The sequence below is a fragment of the Sminthopsis crassicaudata genome, chromosome 2 (genome assembly GCF_048593235.1).
Source record: "Sminthopsis crassicaudata isolate SCR6 chromosome 2, ASM4859323v1, whole genome shotgun sequence".
Taxonomy (NCBI): Eukaryota; Metazoa; Chordata; class Mammalia; order Dasyuromorphia; family Dasyuridae; genus Sminthopsis; species Sminthopsis crassicaudata.
This window is the reverse complement of record NC_133618.1, coordinates 291,621,715-291,637,050: the sequence shown is the minus strand read 5'-3', so window position 1 is coordinate 291,637,050 and position 15,336 is coordinate 291,621,715. Positions and strand designations below refer to the sequence as shown.

At 37.8% G+C, this 15,336-nt stretch overlaps 1 protein-coding gene across 1 annotated transcript in view; it reads left to right on the top strand.

Moving 5' to 3' along the window:
- Nucleotides 1–14,352: 14,352 nt before the first annotated feature.
- Nucleotides 14,353–15,336, top strand: part of DDX24 (DEAD-box helicase 24) — a 29,185-nt gene continuing 28,201 nt past the window's right edge. Inside the window, exon 1 of the mRNA XM_074289698.1 lies at nt 14,353–14,448. Within this exon, the coding sequence (XP_074145799.1) occupies nt 14,421–14,448 (28 nt within the window). The 5' untranslated portion in view covers nt 14,353–14,420. The remainder of the gene's footprint in view (nt 14,449–15,336) is intronic.

The window sequence follows — 15,336 nt, the reverse complement described above, 5'->3', positions numbered from 1 at the left end:
ATTTAGCTATTAGGCATGGTACCATCTCCATTGCACTGCAGTTAGCTGGCTATCAGACCAATTTATCCCTTATCCCAATCTTGTCTGAACATGCATCTCTCATGATTCAACCTCTCCCTTCTTACCACACAAGACTCACTGCCATTGTTCAGACATGTGTAAATATTTTATTTTAGCTTAGAAAGCATTTGTCCAATCTTTGTATTATTGTCTGTCTGTGTCTATGTTTATCCTTAGTGTGGTTGATCTTAAACTCCAAGCATTTAGAAAGGCGTGGTAGCATCTGTATAACTTGCTCCATAATCCTCTCAGGTCCGCCCAGTGTGGCAGGTGTTCTGAACGATGATGGTGAGGCAGTGCAACTGCAGCCTTTGTTATGGTCAATGATGGAAGTTCCTGCCTACTTCACATACATGAGCTATGCCCTTGAGCTTGTCCTTCACAAGGGGGCTATCACAAAACCCCCGATCACAAAACCCAATTCCTGCCCCTAAGGAGCTTGCATTCTTACATTCTTTTGAGGGAGATAACCTCCACTCTAATTATCCACTCTGTGGATTTCAAACTTCCAAATCAAGTCCCATTTCCCCAACTTAACCTTCACAGCCCTGGGAACTAAACAAATGCCTATTCATTTTTTCACACTTCCTCCATCCTCCTTTCTCTAAATTTTTCCAGTTCTTTTTTAAAAAAAATTATATTCCCCTATTAGGATATAAGCTCCTTAAGGGAAAAAGCTATCTTTTTTTTTTTTTTTTTTTCCTGCTTGTTTTCATATACCCAACAATTACTGGAACATAGTAAGCCTTTAGGAAATGCTTGTTGACTGACTGCCTTATTTATTAAAAGCTGTGCTAAGCATGAAGATACAAGACAAATATAAATCCCTGACTTTAAGAATCTGGCATTCTAGTGGTGGAGAGACCACACATATAAGGGAGTAATAGGGAGGGAAAGGTGTTTTGGCCTGGAAAGTCACAATAAGTCATAATAAGTCGGTTGTTAGTTGATTGATATAAACAAAAGTAGAGTTAATTTGATTAGTTTCCAGAGAAAGAGGAGGAATAGGATTATGGGGCAGAAGAAGATGGCATGGGTAAATATGGTGAGGTCTGATGCCAGCTAGATATTGATTGGTTAGTCTCTAGCTGTAATGCTGGAGAAACTGAGGCAAGATGGAGATTAGAGAGTTTTTAATATTTTATTTGGATTTCTGGGAGGGAGAGATTTTCTGGGACCAAAGGATCCATTTTGGTCTCAGGGCTGATGTCTCAAAGCATTCAGCAGCAGAGCTTCAGCATCAGCCTTAAATATGAGTTTCCAATGTAATATATATCAGGGTAGAAAGGGATGGAGTCCAAACTCTGGTGAACAAGGGAATTTCCAGAAACGGATCATCATTCCAGTTCTGACAGGGTGGGGGGTGGGACCATAAATTCTTGATAATTTAGGAGGATTTAGGAGTCAGGATGTCTAAACTCCCCCTTATCAGGATTATACATTTACAATTTATGACCTTTTGGAATGCCAGTGACCAGTTACAGCCCTAATTATCTCAGTCCTAATGAATAGAAAAGGGGGTTGCAACCAGGGGAATTGAGGCAGAACAATTTAGGGAAACTGAGGCAGAACAACAAAAGGGGATTGTGGCACAACATAGGACATAAATTTAGTTGCTTAACTACTCCTTGTAGACTGTTTATGACTAGAAGAGAAAGAATTGATTCTCAAATAATATTGAATTCTTTTCCTACTTCTTCTATAATTTGGGTGGTTTGTTTTTGTCCTTTGGAGGCAGAGATCCACCGGAGTTTGTGTTAGCTTACTCTCTACCATCCCAGAGTATTTTCCTTTTGCTGGACAGTAGAAAATATCCATAATAGTAATATAAGCTGCAAGGATAGTGGAGGTCCCTGAGGCTCATCAAAAAAGAAAAAGGAATTGGTTTAACTGTTAATTCATTTAGGTTTTAGTATCTATGGACTCTTGTTTGGATTTTTTTTTTTATTAGGAAATCTGATCCTGATCTTGGCCTGTTAGAACAGAAGCAAAGGAAAGAGCTCATCTTTATTGATATCTGTGCAGGGAGAGAGGGTCTGGATAGGTACTCCTTTAACACTGATTTCTATGACAGTAAACAGTGAGAATTCAGGACCTGGATACCAGTGCCAGGAAAAGCTGTTAAGAAATTCTAAGTTCAGTGTGATTTGTAATATAAAAAAATCATAGCATAGATAAACCATCTTATCACTGTGGATGGTATAAGGAGAAAAAACCAAAACCCCCAGTGAACCATCAGGAAGCTGAGGCAAAAACCAGTGACTGAGGCAGAAAGTGGGGTTTAAGACCAGCTATCCCATTCAGATTGGACACGGAAGCAGAATTGCTGGTAGGGGTAAACCTGGCTCCTATTCAGATCTAATTAGTTCAGAAATGAAGTATTCATAGGCCAACAGTTAAAGTTAATTTACTTAGCCATGACATAAAGTAATTCTGAGGCAGAGGCTGCACCTACTTAGGGAAATGGATCTGGTAAGAGTGAAGAGGATAGGATTGAGAGACCAGGAGAGGGGAGCTGAGAGTGCTTCTAAGTAGTCAATGGGTGTAGGACAAGTGATAAGTGGTGGAGGTTTGCTAGACATGGGAGTAGTGGTAGGCAGTAGATAAATTATAATGCCCACACTCTCAAAGATGTGGGGCAACCAGGCAAGGGATAGGAAAAGAAGGCTTTGTCACCTTGACTACCTTTCTGGATTGGGTAGGCAGAGGCAGTGAATTGTAGCTAAGTTCCCTGACTGGCACAGGCTTCCAAGTGTGCTATTTGTCCATACAAATCTCAGCTGAATAAGTATCTAAGTCTATGAGATGTCTTTATCCCTTGAGAGAGGTGATGTTATTGTTTTGTGTTTTAAACATTTACTGTGAATGTTTTATTTTTTTTAGCATTTCTTTTGTTGTGGAGGAAATAAATGCCTGATAGTTTCTCTTGTGAAATTTTTGGTACCTTTCTAAAAGGGACCTTGTTAATCATTTTTGAAGCAACATTAGACATGAGCCATACCTAAGCTTTGGTTGAGATTTTTCCCAAAGTCAGGAACTATATGAGCAAAACTACAAAACACTTTCCACACAAAGTCAGATCTAACCAATTGGAAAAATATTAAGTTCTCATGGATAAGACGAGCAAATATAATAAAGATGACAATACTACCTAAATTAATCTATTTATTTTAATGACCTGGAAAAAATAACAACAAAATTCATCTGGAAGAACAAAAAGTCAAGAATTTCAAGGAAACCAATGAAAAAAAAATCAAATGAAGGTGGCCTAGCTGTACCTGATCTAAAACCATATTATAAAGCAGCGGTCACCAAAGCCATTTGGTATTGCTAAGAAACAGACTAGTTGATCAGTGGAATAGGTTAGGTTCATAGGACAAAACAGTCAATAACTATAGAATCTAGTGTTTGACAAATCCAAAGATCCCAGCTTTTGGGATAAGAATTCGTTATTTATCAAAAACTGCTGGGAAAATTGGAAATTAGTATGGCAGAAATTAGGCATGGATCCATACTTAATACTATATACCAAGATAAGGTTGAAATAGGCATAAAGAATGAGATTATAAATAAATTAGAGGAACATAGAATAGTTTACCTCTCAGACCTGTGGAGGAGGAAGGAATTTGTGACCAAAGGAGAACTAGAGATCATTATTGATCACAAAATAGATAATTTTGATTATATTAAATTAAAAAGTTTTTGAACAGATAAAAACTATGCAGACAAGATTAGAAGGGAAGCAATAAACTGGGAAAACATTTTTACATCCAAAGGATCTGATAAAGGTTTAATATCCAAAATATATAGAGAATTGACTCAAATTTATAAGAAATCAAGCCATTCTCCAATTGATAAATGGCCAAAGAATATGAACAGACAATTCTCAGATGAAGAAATTGAAACTATTTCTAGTCACATGAAAAGGTGTTCCAAATCATTATTGATCAGAGAAATGCAAATTAAGACAACTCTGAGAATACCACTACATACCTCTCAGATTGGCTAAGTTGACAGGAAAAGATAATGACAAATGTTGGAGAGGATGTGGGAAAACTGGGACACTGATACATTGTTGGTGGAACTGTGAATGGATCCAACCATTCTGGAGAGCAATTTGGAACTAGACTTAAAAAGTTATCAAACTGTGAATACCCTTTGATCCAGAAGTGTTACTGCTTGGCTTATATCCCAAAGAGATCTTAAAGAAGGGAAAGGGACCTATATGTGCCACATGTTTGTGCCATCCTTTTTGTAGTGGCCAGAAACTGAAAATTGAATGGATGCCCATCAATTGGAGAATGGCAGAATAAGTTATTCTATATGAATGTTATGGAATATTATTGTTCTGTAAGAAATGACCAACAGGATGATTTCAGAGAGGCCTGGAGAGACTGACATGAACTGATGCTCAGTGAAGTGAATATTAACAGATAATTATTATACATGGCAACAAGAAGACTATACGAAGATCAATTCTGATGGAAGTTGGGTTCTTCCCAACAATGAGATGATTCAAGCTAGTTCCAATGATCTTGTGATGAAGAGAGCCATCTACACCCAGAGAGAGGCGTGGGGACTGAGTATGGATCACAACATAACATTTTCATTACTTTTCATTTTCATTTCTTTCATTATTATTTGCTTGCATTTTATCTTCTTTCTTTTTTTTCCTTTTTGATTTGATTTTTCTTGTGCAAGATAATCATACAAATATGTATGCATATACTGGATTTAACATCTTTTTTTTTTTACCATATTTAACATATATTGAATTACTTGCTATCTAGGGAAGAGGGCACAGGAAGAGGAGAAAAATTCAAACACAAGGTTTTGCAAGGGTTAATGTTGAAAAATTATCCGTGCATATTTTTTGAAAATAAAAAGCTTCAATAAAAATTTTAAAAAGAGAGAGAGATAATGAGCCAGAAATAATTTTTTAAAAAGTCTGACTCCTTCTTTTAAGGATCAGGCAAACTTAGAACTGAACATCACCCATTAACAGAGCAAAATTCCTTTATAGGAAAGATCATTCCCCAATCCCAGTCTCCAATCTGGCAATCAGAACTGCAAAAATAGATGTAATAAGGGATGGAAGTTTAGTATACATATAAACACAAACATCTATTGAAAGGTTATGAAGTCCAGTATCAGGGTAGGAATTCAGTTGTTTAAGTAATGCCAGAAATCATGGATATTAAATCTGGAAAAGACCCTGAAGGCCATCTAATTCAACCACCGTACTACACTACAGAAATTGATTCCCAGGGAGGGAGGAAAAGTGAGTCATTTGACAAGATCTATTATAAAAGAAGTAAATGACTGAGACAGGGGAAGCAAAGAGTTTGTGGAAAACTTTATGTAAAAAGACAAAAGGAAAAAAGGATCTCTCTCAGTTTCATCCGTAGTAGTGATCACTATTTGAACTTGACAAGTAAAGTTTCCTGTATGCAACTCATGCTCAATCAGGAGGTGATCTAAACTAGGTAAGGAGAGTATTCTTGATCCTATTCTTTCCCTTCTTCAACAAACTGAACCTACTGTTATGCTTAATCTCTGTCTCTGTCTCTGTCTCTGTCTCTGTCTCTGTGTCTCTCTCTCTCTCTGTCTCTCTCTCTGTCTCTCTCTGTCTCTCTGTCTCTCTCTTTCATTCTGTCTCTCTCTGTCTCTGTCTCTCTCTCTGTCTCTCTCTGTCTCTGTCTCTCTCTCTGTCTCTCTCTGTCTCTCTGTCTCTGTCTCTTTCTCTCTGTCTCTCTCTTTCTCTCTGTCTCTCTCTGTCTCTGTCTCTCTCTCTGTCTCTCTCTATCTCTCTGTCTCTTTTTCTCTGTCTCTGTCTCTTTCTTCTCTGTCTGTCTGTCTCCTTCTCTCTGTCTTTATCTCTCTCCTCTCTTCCCCCTCCCCTCTTCATCTCTCCCTTTGCTCTTTCCTTGATGCCTATAAAGTATTATCCTATATATCTCCTCACCTTGGTGACTAAAATAAAGCTTGATAAAGCTGTCTTTGTTTGTTGTCTCCATTTCCTTTCCTTTCATTTAATCCTCAACCTTTTGCAATCTGTATTTCTACCTCATCACTCAGGCTAAAGTTGTTGACAAATCTTAATTGCTATATCTAAAATCCTTCTCTCAGTTCTCATTTTTCTTGACCTCTCTGAAGCATTGACACTGTTGATTACCACCTTCTCCTGGAGAGTCTCTTCTCTAGGTTTTTGCGACACAGTAAGAAAGCTCTCCTGGTTCTCCTATTTGCTAATTGCTCCTTCTTAGTCTTCTTTACAGACTTGTGTCAGGGCATAAATAAGACATGTATAACATATTCTAGGCAATTGTGCAACATATAGACAGGGCTGAGTAGGAATAAGGTAACAGGATCAGCAGTCTCATATCTAACAGGTTAACCCAGGACCACAGGGGTTCATGATCATAGCTTGTGTTGCTGGGATTTGCTTATATACATAATCAACTAATCTGGGGATTTGGGCTACCCTGAAAATTTTTGCCTTTGGGCGGAACACAAGGAATCATGTGACTGGGTGCCTTCTCCCCTATTTACTTATTATTAAGGGTATTGGGCTAGAATTATATCTAACTACTATATATTAGATGTTTGCAGTCTAAGGGTACAATAATCCATTAGGAATTCAGGATAAAAAGTTACTTTCTCTGACTACTCTAAAAATGAAGGTAAAACTTGCTCTTGGTCTGCTTAGCTCCTTCCCACCAATTTCTTATTACACAAGAAAAGATGAATATTGAACAAACATATTTATCAATGTGAGTAGTAAAACAGTAATTGGGGATGTGATTCATATTAGATCAGATATCAAAACATTAATTAGTGAGTCTTGGTCACTTGAGAATTTGATGAAATCTTATTTTAACTAAAGAAAATTATTTTACTCAAGAATTCCTTTCTTTTTAAAATTTCCTTTTAAATTTTTTATTAAAGCATTTTATTTTTCAAAACACATGCATGGAGAATTCTTCAACATTAGTCCTTACAAAACCTTGTGTTCCAATTTTTCCCCTCTTCTCCCATACCCTCCCCTAGATGGCAAGTAGTCCAATATATGTTACACATGGTAGAAATATATGTTAAATCCAATATATGCATACATATTTATGCAATTATTATGCTGAGCAAAAAAAAATCAAATCAAACCAGTAAAATAAAAAAAAAGAGAGACAGAGAAGCAAAATAAAATGTAAAAAAACAACAACAAAAAGAGTGAAAATTCTATGTTGTGAACTACACTCATTTCCCACAGGCCTCTCTCTTCATCACTGAACAATTGGAAATGGTTTGAATCATCTCATTGTTGAAGAGAGTCACGTCCATCAGAATTGATCATCTTATAATCTTATTGTTGTTGTGTACAATGATCTCCTAGTTCTGCTCATTTCACTCAGCATCAGTTCATGTAAGTCTCCCCAGGCATCTCTGAAATCATCCTGTTGATCATTTCTTATAGAACAATAATATTCCATAACATTCATATACCATAACTTATTCAGTTATGCCCATCCAATTTATGGGCATCCATTAAGAAGAATTCCATTCTTAATAGTCTTTTGAGATACAGGAGCTAAGAATTATGAGACATGTTGGGAATGCCAGCTTTTCCCATATATATAGCTCCAGAGGCTCTTGTTAGATATTTAAAATTTCATACCTTCTCCATACCAGTCTCTGTCTTTACTTCTTTCTCTTTCTCTCATTCTGTCCTTGAAATAAACTGTAGCATCAGTCCAGAATTATCCTCCAGGAAACCATCCTTGCTTGTGTGGGCATTGAAATGTTTGTTATTAAAATGTAAATTCTTTATTAATAAAAATCATGTTACATACTTTAAAATAGCTCATATTTCTACAGTGCTTTCAGGTTTAAAAAAAGTTTTCTTTACAACAGCACTGTGAATCCCCTAGTAAAAATATCATTCCAATTTTACAGATTAAAAAAAAATAGCTGAGGTCAGAAAAGTTAATAATTTATTCAAGTTTTCTGGACTATTATGCATCAGAATTTAGACCTAAATGCAGGTCTGCTGATTCCAGTGCTCTTTTCACAATATTATTCTACTTTTGCCCTTTTATTCTCTTGAAAGGAAATTCAACAATAATCAGAGGCCAAAATTTAAATATAGAGACAGATGATGCAGTGGATTGGAAGTTAAGTAATCTGGGTTCTAACTTTCCAACTGCCTCTCATTAAATGCATGACCTCAGATAAGATGATCTCTTGGTCTTTCAGCTTTCTTATCTGCAAAAATGAAGAGGTAGACTAGTCTCTAATGACTTTTCCTGCTTGAAAACTCAATAAATCTCTGAAACTAAAGCTATCATTGAGTCAACAGATTTTTTTTTTTTTTTTTACTGTTTGCAAAAATACTTTGAACTATGTTCCCTTCCCAACAAGCCTCTGTCATAGAGAAATCCATCATCATTTTGTCATCAAGCCCGGGACCCTTGAACCCTTGAATGCTTCATTTGAAGCTCTTTGCTCCTGCACCAGTGCACTGCCTTTTTGACAACTCTTAGGTTCCTCTGAAAAAAAAAAAAAAAAAAAAAAAACCACCCAGTTTCCAGATACTGAATCTTCAGGCAGAATGAAAAGTGCTCCATTATTTCAATGTATAATTTATACATTCTTATTTCATTGCCAAGAAATACCTTCAAAGAGGACTTGAGGACTCTTAAAAACAGGACCCTCTGACCTCTCTAATAGACTCTCCACCTACAGCTATTTATACCTTCTTAGAAGCAAGCTGCTTCACCAAACAAAAATGGAGTAGGCTGGAAAAAATAGGAAATAACATGGAGTAAGTGGATGTTCTTGCAGAAAATCTACAACTGCCATTAAAAATAATGAGTTGTTTCCTGAGCAGGTACACAGCACTATGTAGAAAGAGCACATAGTAATCAGAGTAGGCTGGATTTCAAGTCAAGGGATTTGGGACCAAGTTCCAACTCTGATACTCAGCTCTCCTCTCTCCCACTTTCCATCTTTACCCCATCCTTACATAACTCTGGAGCAATGATCACTAGAAGCATCTAGGTAGCACAATTCATGGAGCACTGCGTCCAATCAGAAAGATCTCAATTCAAATTCAAACTCAGACAAGTACTAGCTGTGCAATCCTGGACAAATTTAACCTGGTTTGCTTTAGTTTCCCCAACTATAAAATGAACTGGAGAAGGAAATGTCAAATCACTCCTAAGATCTTTGCTAAGAAAAATGAGGTCATGAAGAGTTGGGCGCAATTGGAGTGACTCAAAAATTACAACAACTGATCACCATTGAGAAAAAAAGTCCCACATTACTAGGCTTTGGAACTTGGGTTAGACTGTGATGATAGGTGAAATACTTAGTGTCGATAAACCTGAATTTCTTGATCAATACAATTTGCAATAAACCAAGATTCAGGGATATCTAGTGATTTGTCAAAAGGAGCAGAATACAAACCCCGGTCTTCTGAATCCAGATTGAATCCATGGTGCCAGTTCATACCATATTATCAGGTTTTGTAGGGAAAGGACTATATAAACTTTAGATCAAGGTAGAAATAGTTGTTATATTATTGTTCAAGTCACTTATTTTCTTTTTATTTTAAAAGCCAATGAGTATTTATTCAATGTTTTCTGTATGTTTGGCACTGGGTAAATAAGAGCTGAAACACTTCAGAGTAGAGAGGTGGGGGTACGGATTTATTTATTTAATAGTATTTTATTTTTCCAAATACATGCAAAGATAGTTTTTAACATTTACCTTTGTAAAACCTTGTGTTCCAGCTTTTCTCCCCTTCCTCCAAGACAGCAAGCAATCTGATATAGGTTAAATGTGTGCAATTCTTCTAAACATAATTCCATATTACTCATGTTGAACAACAACAAAAAAATCAGTTCAAAAGGGAAAAAATTTCAGTAAACAAACAAACAAAAAAAACCAAGCAAACAAACAACAACAATAACACCAAAAATCTGAAAATACTATTCTTTGATCCACATTCAGTCTTCATAGCTCTCTTTCTGGATGAGGAATGGCATTTTCCATTACAACTTTATTGGAATTGCCTTGCATCACCTCATTGTTGAAAAGAGCCAAGTCCATCACAATTGATCATCACATAATCTTGTTACTGTGTACAATATTTTCTTGATTCTGCTCACTTCTCGTTACTTATTTTCAACAGTTCCTGGATATTGAACCTCTCCCAGGTTCCCTGAATAAGTGGAAAGAAAAAATGAGATATTTTTTCTGGGCTCAAAAATCTGTATCTCTAACTCCAACAGAGAAACCACACTAATAGAATTGCTAATAAATGTTTCAAAACAGAATGATTGAGCAGAATTATGGGATGCTAGTTCTGGATGTTCAGGATTGGCTCTAATTCTTTTAAATAAAAGCTTTTTGTTTTTAAGTAACCTAGAATATATATACTCCTTCCTCATTTCTATCTCTTTGAAGCTCAATTCAGGTGCTATCTTCTACAGGAAGCCTTTCCCAATTCTCTCATTTGTACTCTTTGCTTCAAATTATCTTATATGTGTTTATTTGTGTATAAGCCACAGTTTAAGCCTGGTACATTTGCATAAGACTTCTTTTAGTAGAGATAATTAATACTTGAAACTCTGGACCTGCATGAAGGGCAGAGTTAGAGAGAGGAGAGGAGAGATTTTCTTTTTTCTGTTCTTAAATCAGAGAGGTTACTTGAGGTTCCAGGCTCTCTTCAGAGTGAGGTCCCTCAGGGAGAGAAAGACTTTGGAAAGGAATGAACTTGCAGAAGAGACAATACCTCAATAAGTCCCTGATTTTCAATTGCCTCACTAGAGAGTTGGGAGAATTTCTTCTGGAGTGAGAGTTATTGATCTTTCCAGAGTTGGAGTTTTTTCCATTATATAACATTGCTTCTCTATTTGCATTAAGGAATTAAAACATCTTAATAGTTAAATCTTGACATAAGGAGCAGCTAGGTAGTGCAGTGGATAGAGCACTAGCCCTGAAGTCAGGAGGATCTGAGTTCAAATGTGATCTCAGATACTTATTACTTCCTTGCTGTGTGACCCTGGGCCAGTCACTTAATCCCAATTGCCTCAGCAAAAAACAAAAAACAAACAAAAAACAAAAAAGCCAAAAAAACCCCAAAATAAAACAAACAAACAAACAAAAAACAAACCCAACAACTTTACATAAAATCCAAGAGTAATTTAGAAATATCAAATACTAAATCTGTGTACAATTGACTGATACTATTCTTTCCTACATCACAAGATTCATTTTTACAAAGTTAGATTTTTTTCCTGAAGAATTACCTCAGGGAATACATTTAAGAATCAAAGACCAATTTTAGTTTTTCTGCTATTAACATATTCTGGTCTGAAAATATCATTGCGGTAAGAGACTATGAAGATCTGAGAGGAAATTTTCTCTTTATTATGAGATGTAATTCTATCAGTCAAATAATAGTCTATTTATGCAAAGTACTTTGTATACCTTAAATCACTGAGTAAATGGAAGCTGTTATATTATTATTTTATATTTATCCTTTTTAATAAAGGCAAATATCATGACTATAATAACTAGGCTTTTGAAATAGAAGTAATTGAAGAAAATGGGGGTTTGGCTGAGGAAAGAAGGAGAAATATAGGACTACAGCTAGAAGTAATAGTATAGTGGAGTTTTTTTGGATTAAGGATGAGGGAAATTGATTTATTTGGAGATTGTGGGGGAAAGGAACCAATAGACAGGAAGAAACTAAAGATTAGAGAGAGGAAAGCAAGTGGGTGGGTGCAATCTACTGGAGAAGACAAGAGGAAATGGCATATAGGGCTTGTCTAGACATCCTTAGTGAGAAGATTGGAGTAAAGAAGTAAAGAATGGGGAAGGGGAGAAGAGGTTGTGAGAAATAATTCATTTGGTTTTCTACTCTATTCCAATCGATATTAATCAATTTTATATGATTCCATAGGGATATCAATTATACATTCTGTATATTAGGGCCCAGAGCTGTGAGCTTGATTAACATAGGAAGTGACTAGAGGCCCTCCATACTTGTTTTTTATTTTACTTGTCATGGTGAACAAGTCCAACATGGTGGAGATGATTCAATGAGATGGAAAGTCCCCCAACTTATTTTTGTACCTCTTGATCATGCTCTTGTCTATCATGAGCAAGTGACCATCTTATGATCACTTAGTCGGTGGAGATGGCCCATGTTTCATCCAATCTGTGACATCCCCTCCCCCTAACATGTTATTTTTGACCCTCAAGAGCAAAGTAGATCAATCGACAAGATTTTGTATTTTGCATATATGGGTATCAAACCCTACAAAATAAGGTATTGGAAGGAGGGGGCATCTCAGATCCTGAGGAAAATCTAAAAGGGCACCATGGACCTTTTAATAAAGTACCATTAGCTCAGAGGTATTTGATTGCAGGTTGGACAATTTTAATCCCTACTGATTATGAAATGCAGAGAAGATGCGGTAAGTAGCCTTAGTTTTCTCAATAAAGTGCCAGTCAAGGTTTTCAACTGAAAAGGAAGAGGAAAGGGAAAAAGGTTTAGAACAGAAGCTCTGAGGATTGGGTTGGAAAATGAACTTGGGAAGAGTATAAATAAGACAGTAAGGGTCCGATTGAGGTCTGGTCCTTCTTCACCTTGGCTTCAATATAGTGGATGTAGAGGCCAGTTAGTGAATATAATCTGGAATTAGGATTTAGCAAGAGGAGCTGCCCCAGAGGGAAGCAAGAGAAAAGTCGAATTGAACTGGCTAACCAAGGGTAGATAGGTGAGGCAACTTGTCTTCTTGGTCATACACAGAACACTTAAGTAGCCTGCACAGTTTCTGGCCCTTTAGGGAGACGGGACACTCACCTCCATTTACCTGGACAACCCCCAGTTGTTACCTGTTACTGTGTATCTTTGAGGAAACAATCACTTTCTTCTGGGCCCACGGTTATTTCATTTGTAAAATGAGAGGCTTAAACTCATTGACCTCTGAGGTCCCTTGAAATTCTAATCAAACTGAGACCTGTTAAAGACATTAGCTTAAAAGGGCCTCCATCTCCCACTGCTTGCAGGCCCATCTCCAGGTGTTGTGGTCTGTATATTGCCACTGGACAATACTTGAGAGCTCTGGAGGAGAAAGTGAGGCTGCTGACTTTGCACAGCCCTCCCTCACTGAAATATCACTGACCTCAGAAATTTACTAGTTGAGTTAATCAGTTAGTCCTGATTGCCTGGGGAAAAAAAAAAAAAAAAAAGGTGGATAGAGACCAGGATCTGGATTCGGGGAGACCAGAGTTTAAATATGGCCTGGATATAGGGGCAAGTCACTTAACCTCTGCATGCTTCCGTTTGTTCATCTGTAAAATAGGTATAATAAAATTGTTGTGAAAATTAAGTGAAATAATGTATTGTAAAGGCTTAGCACAGTGACCGAACTCCACCACCCATTGAGACAGCAAACAATATATCAATTATATATGTGAAATCATGCAAAATAGTTCTATGTTAGCTATGCTGCAAAAAAGGTAAGAAAAATAAAGTGAAAAAAAACATACTTCAATCGGTACTCCGAGCTGAATTTTTATTGTATTTCAATTTAATGAGTTTTCTTCACAATGCTGTCATGCACTTAAGAGCATTATTCTGAGATGTCCGGGAGAGACAATACGGAAAAAAACTGTGCAAAACAAGCTTTATTCCGGAGAAAGAGGAATATGTATTATCATCTCTTCTTAGATTACCTTCCATTTAAATGCTAAATATACCTGGCGAGGACCCAGTTATTTACGCGTCCTCCCCCCACGAGAACGGAATGTCCTGGAGGGCAGGGCTGTGTTTTTAATTTTTCTTCGAATCTTGTGCTATATTAAGAACTATATAAAAACTGACTATCATTTTCAACACTTCCCCTTCTTAGAACACTTTCCATTCACGCTTGCAAATGACCTCCATTTGGACCTGTCTGTATATATTCACCGGTCCTCCCTTCCCCTCACCCTCCCTACATTGCAATATAAACGCCTTGAAAGCGGCGGGGTTTATTTCTCTTCAAACCACCAGCATTTAGCAGGTATTGGAAAACAGTCAGTGCTTAATTAATGCGTAGCCTTGACTCACTCCTACGAAATTCAGAAGCGGACTAGACTCCGCCAAAGACGTAAGAAAGAATTAGACCCCGGCAAGCTCTTAAATTTACGTTCCTGGTTCTGGATTCGCGGAGGGAACAGAACCAGCTGCCAATAAAGTTTTGCCGGTTTGGAGGGGGCGGGGCTCCGCGCTGTCATGGCCGCCCCCATTAGGGACACCCACGTGGTGTAGTTTTGAGGAAGAGGCGGCGGCGGCGGCGGCAGAAACCATGGCGGCGGCTCGGGCCACTTCACGTGGTGAGTTCCGGGATCCTCGACCCCCCTCCGCGTTGTTTGGTCCGAGACAGGCGCGAGCCACATTAGAGGAGCTGGAGGTGGAAGGGAGGGACGGAAGGAAGGAGGCCCGCCCGGAGTCCGGCGGGAGAGCCACGCACCTACCGCGGAATCCGCACGGGCTCCGGGCCGGGCCTCGGAGATCAGGCCCCCTCCCCTCCCCCTTCCCGTTTTGCGTGTAGGGAAATTGAGACCCGAGTGTGACTTGAGACAAGTCAGTTAACGTGTTTACTTCTGTTTTCTATAAAATGGAGCTGCTTGTTGGTACTTATCTTCCTGGTAGTTATGAGAATAAAATTGAGATGTCTGTAAACACCCCCCCCCCCATATTAAGATTGTGGGGTCCTTGAAGGGTCCGTTCTTTTTTCATGTTTATATTTCTTGTGCTTAGCGCAGTGCCTGGCATAGATAAAACGTATTTTAATATAACCGGATTTAAAAAAAAATTACTCCATGTATTTTATTTAATGCATTTAAAGATATTCTAAGCAGGGGTCCACAGGCTTCTCCACACTCCCAAGGAGTCTCTTGACAAAAAAAAAAAAAAGTTGAGCCTTTTTCTAAAATAACGTCCATTGTACTGTCGTAGGTTGCTGGTGTGTATTTCCACTTAGATTTCTCCCAGGTTGTCTTCTGAATCCTGAAACTTACTGTAAGCTTTCCTACCATATTTTGCTGCGGTCAGCACCTTCTCTCTGTCCAGGGTTTTATCATAAGATGTGGAGTGTGAAGTAGCTGCTGGTCCAGCGGATAATGCGCTGAACTTGGAATCAGGAAGACTTAGTTAAAACCTTGGCTCAGACACTTACTAGTGGTGTGACCTTGGAGCAAATCCGGGCAAACACTGCCTCA